Source organism: Mus caroli, chromosome 19, assembly GCF_900094665.2.
Source record: "Mus caroli chromosome 19, CAROLI_EIJ_v1.1, whole genome shotgun sequence".
In the NCBI taxonomy this organism is placed as follows: domain Eukaryota; kingdom Metazoa; phylum Chordata; class Mammalia; order Rodentia; family Muridae; genus Mus; species Mus caroli.
In genome coordinates this window covers 43688325-43693863 of record NC_034588.1, presented here as the reverse complement: position 1 = coordinate 43693863, position 5539 = coordinate 43688325, and the positions used below count along the sequence as shown (strand labels likewise).

Here is a 5539-nt window from a genome sequence, read left to right as displayed (position 1 = left end):
GAAGAAGAAGAAGAAGAAGAAGAAGAAGAAGAAGAAGAAGAAGAAGAAGAAGAAGAAGAAGAAGAAGAAGAAGAAGAAGAAGAAGAAGAAGAAGTTGTTAATTGCATTGAGGCCTAGACTTCCTAACTGGGACAATTTGAAGACATAATGAAGCAGGAGACATTTCTGCGTTGGGAGGAACAGGAGATCAGCACCTCGGACAGCGCCCTGACCGGTCTCAAGCTGAACCGGCTCAAAGCTTGGTTAGTAGATGGACAAGGAAACTGCGCGTGTGTCTCGCGGGTTTCGCGTGTTTGTGTGTGTGTGTGTGTGTGTGCGCGCGCGCGCAAGGGTGGGGCAAGGCAGTTGTCATTAGCTTAATTATGCCAGACCCCACTCCTTTTTTAGAGCAAAACTCAAGAAAATGAGCCTACTTGCCAATCCTAAAGCGGACGATACTCTATAAATACCAATTCTCAGTAAGACCCAGAAAAGACTTTTCAAAGTCAACTCAACAAACCAGATACTTAAGTACCCGCCCACAGAAGCCATGACCTGCGCCCTCTGGGGACACTTTGGGTCGGCACTATTCTGTTAGTGTGTCTGTACTCTTGGTGACAGGAAGGCATGGTTACATTTTTTTTTTTTTGACTCCTAGAAAGATTAAAGACTCCTTTGTTAGAAGAGTTCGGACAAGAGACTGGGGGTGGGGTTGTGGCTCCGTGTTACTGCATATGCCTAGTATATGCATGAAGACTTGGGTTCTGTGCCTCAAACTCCCCCACCCTCCAAAATAGAGGGCGAAGACATCAAGGGCTTGAAGCGCTAGCTTCCAGGCACATACAGTCCACATTTGCGGCTGCATGCGTGAGACTTCGTGGTTGGTTTTATTTGTTTGTTTGTTTGTTGACTGACGCCTCTAGTCAACGCTCCCCTCTCTCCCCTTTCCCTCCCGTGGTTTCCTAGGGCACCAGTTTACAGAGATATCTGTGCGGAAAAGGATAGGGCACTCTTTCCTATGCAGCATCCCAGCCCTTACCTGGTAGCCGGCCACCTCAGCGCTGTGCCGCTCCTCCAGTTCCAAGATCTGCCTCTCCAGGGACTCATTGGCTCCACGCAGACCCTCTATCTCAATGGTACGTGCCTGGAGCTGGCGCCGGTACTCGTGGATCTCCTCTCGGCTGGCTCGGATGGCTTCGGTGCTGCGCGCAGCCTGCTCGTTCAGGTTGGCGAACTTGGACTTGTACCACTCCTCGGCGGACTGCAGGTTCTTAGCGGCCAGGGACTCATACTGGGCGCGGATCTCTCTCAGCGCCGAAGTCAGGTCTGGTTTAGCCACGGTCACGTCCACCTCGGCGGCGGCTTGCGAAGACGCCTGCAGCGTGGCCAGGAGCTCGGCCACCTCCTCGTCGTGCACCTGGCGCACGAAAGCCAGCTCGTCCAGCAGCGACTCCACCTTCTTCTCCAGATCCAGGCGGGCCAGGGTGGCGCCGTCCACGTCGCGCTGCTGCGCCTTCAGGGCGCGCTCGGCGCCTTCGCGCCCGCGGCTCTCCTCCTCGCAGCGCGCCCGCAGTCGCTGCACCTCCTCGGCCAGCCCGTCGCGCTCCAGCAGGGCCTGCGCGCGCGCCGAGCTCGCCTCCTCCAGCTGCGCGCGCAGCTCGCGCAGCTCGCGCTGGAAGAGCTCGCCGACGCGCGACGGCTCGGCGTGGCGCTGGCGCAGCGCGGCCAGCTCGGCCTCGAGCGCGCGGTTCTGCGTCTCCAGCTGATGCACCTTCTCGATGAACACGGCGAAGCGGTCGTTGAGGCCCTGCAGCTGCTCCTTCTCGTTAGTGCGGATGATCTTGTACTCGTTGGTGCGCGCCGCCGCCTGGCTCAGGTCCAGCCCGTCGGAGGCCGGCAGGCGGCGGTAGGCTAGGCCCAGGCCGAGGGACGAGGCCGAGGAGCAGGCGGCCGTGGAGGCCACATTGCTGCGGGACAGCGACTGCGAGCGGAAGCTGCCCGAGCCTCCGGGCCCGGAGAGGCGCGCGGAGAGGCGCGAGCCGTCCCCGAACACCTTGCGGTAGGAGGAGGCGGAGCACAAGTAGTGCTCCGATCCGAAGCTCATGGTGCCGGGGTCGGGGCCGGGTGCGCGGCTGCGGCGGGACCTGGCGAGGACGCGAAGGTGCGGCAAGGCTGGGTGCGGCGGGGCGGTGTGCGGGGCTTTTAAGGCGCGGGGCTGGGACGACGCGCTAGGGGTGGAGCTTCATCTTCAGATCTAGCGGGGAGAGGAAGGGGGGCCTGCGGGGGCGGGGGAGCGCAGTGCCACCGCAGCTGCGCGCCGCCGTCCTGGGGCCGTCCCTGTCCGCTGCGCCTGTACCCCAAGAATCTGCCTTGGGAATGACCGGAGGGGAGGGAGTGCCCAAACAACCTTGGCTTCCCGGCCGAGCGCACTCAGCTCTTCGATGGCATTAGAGCCCGTCTTTCGTTTTCTGCTCTTATCCCCCACGGAGTGTAGGTTTTTCTGAAAGGTGTCCTCTGTTCTCATCCGCATCCCAGAGTTCCCAAGGGTGAGGCCCTGTTCCTCTCCACCCTTTACAGGGGGAGCGGGCACCCCTCTTTTTATCTCCTGGCTTAGGCGGCTCCTGGTTCTCTTCGGAGAAAGTGGGGCCACTTCAGAGAGCATCCCTCAGTTCCGCCACCACAGGAAATAGGATTCGCAGAAAGAGTGAGATTCTCGGGGACATTGGTGACGAACAAGAGGCTGATTTTTTTCCCCCCAAGGGTGCAAAGGGTTACCGGGAGGAAAGCGGTTTGTCCTGGAAAGGACAAAGCGTTGAGAATTAGCGGGATTCATCTCTAGACCTCCAGTCACTGTGCGTGCCAGGACCGCAGGCTGCTAGAAAGGCTGCAGGCTTTGGTTTAAACAAACAAAAAGCCCCAAACCAACAACAAAACACATTAGATTTTAAAACGTTTCAAAACGGGATTTCTAGTCAGGAGGTTTCATCGAAACAGAAACTGGATTGATTTTGATCTTTTAATGCCCAGCCCCTGCTACTCTTGAAAGCAGAAGGGTTAGGATGGCTGCGGTGGGTGAGTGCCTTTGTTTAAGTGCGTTGTTCCTCAGGGCTACCAGCACTTCAGAGTCACCCCTCTTACCCCGTTTTTTTGTTTTTTGTTTTTGTTTTTTTTTTCATCTGTCTGGCCCTGCAAGCGTTTGACATTCCATTCTGAATTGGACGGGAGCACCATTTTCTGTGGGGATTGATTAGTCTTTGGACCAAAGACTCAATTCCAGGAGTGAGGCGGAGGAAGGAGCAGGGCTGACAGAACTGGCCGCCCTCGCCACACCCGATTAGGATGGAGTGGGAGCCTGAACGATAGATGGATCCAGTGGTCCGAGTTTACCTTCCAGCCTGTGGCACAACTCCAGGAAATGTGAAGCCCTTTGCTTTCTAGTTCCGAATTCCAAACTTACATTTGTTTGTTTTGAAACAAGGCTCCCATTCTGTCCCCCTAGTAGCTAAGTTGGCTTTGCTCTCAGTCTAAGCTGGCCTTGAGCTCCTGGCAATTCTCCTGCCTCTGCCTCCCACATGCAGCAGTTACCAGTGTGGCCCACCACAGCTGGCCCTTATCACCTTTTATGATCTTGGGGTTCTAGAACAAGTTTTGTTTCACTTCATGAAGGGATGCATTACTTGGACAGGACTCTGAAGGTAAGAGAAAAGTCATTTGATGGAACATATCCCCTGGCTTTGTGTCACAGCTGCCCCGTCTCCTTACCATTTACCAAAAACCAAAGCTAAAAACCATGCTGGTTTTGTTGGGGCTCTATAAGACTCGGATGCTGGAAGACACTAGCCCTGGTGAGGAATTACTGCCTGGCAGTCATTGTGGAGTGTGGCTTGAGTGTGGTTGCCCTTCTTCTGGCCGGTTTTCAAGATGGCTGTCATTCCTGGCCCAAGGCCACCAGGAAGCAATGGCATACATCCTTTCCGACACATAATTTCTCTTAGTTTCACGAGACTCTTGTCATCTTTTGTAGCCAGAATAGGGCTCAGTGGGCTTCAGAGAATTTTGGTCAATAGCAGATGATCGATCGGGGTTATATTTGAAGATCACTGAACTGAGAGGTGATGGGTGTGCATCTCGACCCTCCCTTGCTTACCGTGTAAGAGTGACAGCACCACAGCTCCTCTTGTGGTGGTGGAAGGCCGAGATGGTGCACCTGATTGTGCTGTTCATCCTGCTTCTGGATAAGGATATCTCTGTCATCCGGGTTTTCTAATACCTTGAAGTGGTGCCTGGTACCATTGGAGGCCAGAGGGGCGTCAGATTCCCTGGAACTGGAATTATGAGACAATGGTGAGCTACCATGTGGCTGCTGGAATCGAACCTATATCCTCTGGGAGAGCAGCCAGTGCCCTTAACCACGGAGCCACCCCTCCAGCCTTGTCATCACCATTTTCTCCAGATGGGACACTGCTTCACATCCACAACAGACAGCCTAAGTAGAGCGTGAAGACCACAGGAAAGCATGACCCACGTTGTGCATGGGCTTCTAGGCTACTCCGTGGGAGAGAGCACAGCCTGCCCTGCCTGTGGCACAGCCTGATGGGTCAAGCTCAAAGCTTCCAGTCTCATGTCAGCCATGATTTTCAACACCGCTAGCATTGTCTGGTATTCTGGTTGGGCTTCTTTCTACCTTTCTTTTCCTTTCCACCCTTCAACAAAAGCTGCTTCCAAAGACACAGATGGACACAGAACAGAAGAAAGGTGAAGCAGACGGCTTAAAACCCAGCTGATGGGCAAACAGGCAAACGGGCAAACCGACAGCTCCCTTGAGAAAGGGCAGGGTGGCTTCCTTCGACTTTTCCCTGCGTCTTCTACCTCCCTCCCGTTCTGGACACCCCACTCTAGCCCAGGGCTTTGGCTTTAGTAGTTTTAGCACAGGCCTGTCCTATGGGGGAATTAACTTGGCTGCATCCTTTAAAAAAAAATGTATTGTGATAGTTGATAGTAGGAGCCTGGGAAGAAATTCCAGGAAGAGAGAATCACACAAAATGAGGAACCGAGGAACAGAGATCATGCCTATGGAGCAGGGTAGGGGAGGCTGTAACCAAAGGCCTGACCTGTGATGATGTTGAGTTCTAAGTCTCTCTGTTCCAGTGAATGTTTCGTGAATGTTCATCTAGCTTCTGTAGGGTGCTGTAGCATACGTCTCAGCTGTCCTGGGGGCTAAGGCAGAGGAGTCGAATGGGTTTAGGGTCAGAGCTAGGCTCTGTGACATAGTGAGAGCCTCCTTAAGAGAAATGTAACTAAGTAGAGCGTGATGGAACATGCCTGTGGCCTCAACTCATCAGAGACTAAGGCTGGAGGAGTCTGAGTTCAGGGTGAGCCTGGGTTACATGGCAGGTTCAAGGCCAGCCCGGACTATATGGCAAAACTTCATCTCAAACAGCCAAAAATAAATAAGCAAACACGAGCCGGGCGTGGTGGCGCACGCCTTTAATCCCAGCACTCGGGAGGCAGAGGCAGGTGGATTTCTGAGTTCGAGGCCAGCCTGGTCTACAAAGTGAGT

The 5539-nt window shown here is 54.6% G+C and overlaps 2 protein-coding genes across 2 annotated transcripts in view; one reads left to right on the top strand and one right to left on the bottom strand.

The window, feature by feature from the left end:
- The window catches only part of Ina (internexin neuronal intermediate filament protein alpha), a 10419-nt gene extending 8269 nt beyond the window's left edge, over window positions 1-2150 (bottom strand). The window contains exon 1 of the mRNA XM_021151592.2: window positions 1019-2150. Within this exon, the coding sequence (XP_021007251.1) occupies window positions 1019-2083 (1065 nt within the window). The 5' untranslated portion in view covers window positions 2084-2150. The remainder of the gene's footprint in view (window positions 1-1018) is intronic.
- Nt5c2 (5'-nucleotidase, cytosolic II) overlaps window positions 1685-5539 on the top strand; it is a 137370-nt gene continuing 133515 nt past the window's right edge. Inside the window, exon 1 of the mRNA XM_029472571.1 lies at window positions 1685-2140. Within this exon, the coding sequence (XP_029328431.1) occupies window positions 2082-2140 (59 nt within the window). The 5' untranslated portion in view covers window positions 1685-2081. The remainder of the gene's footprint in view (window positions 2141-5539) is intronic.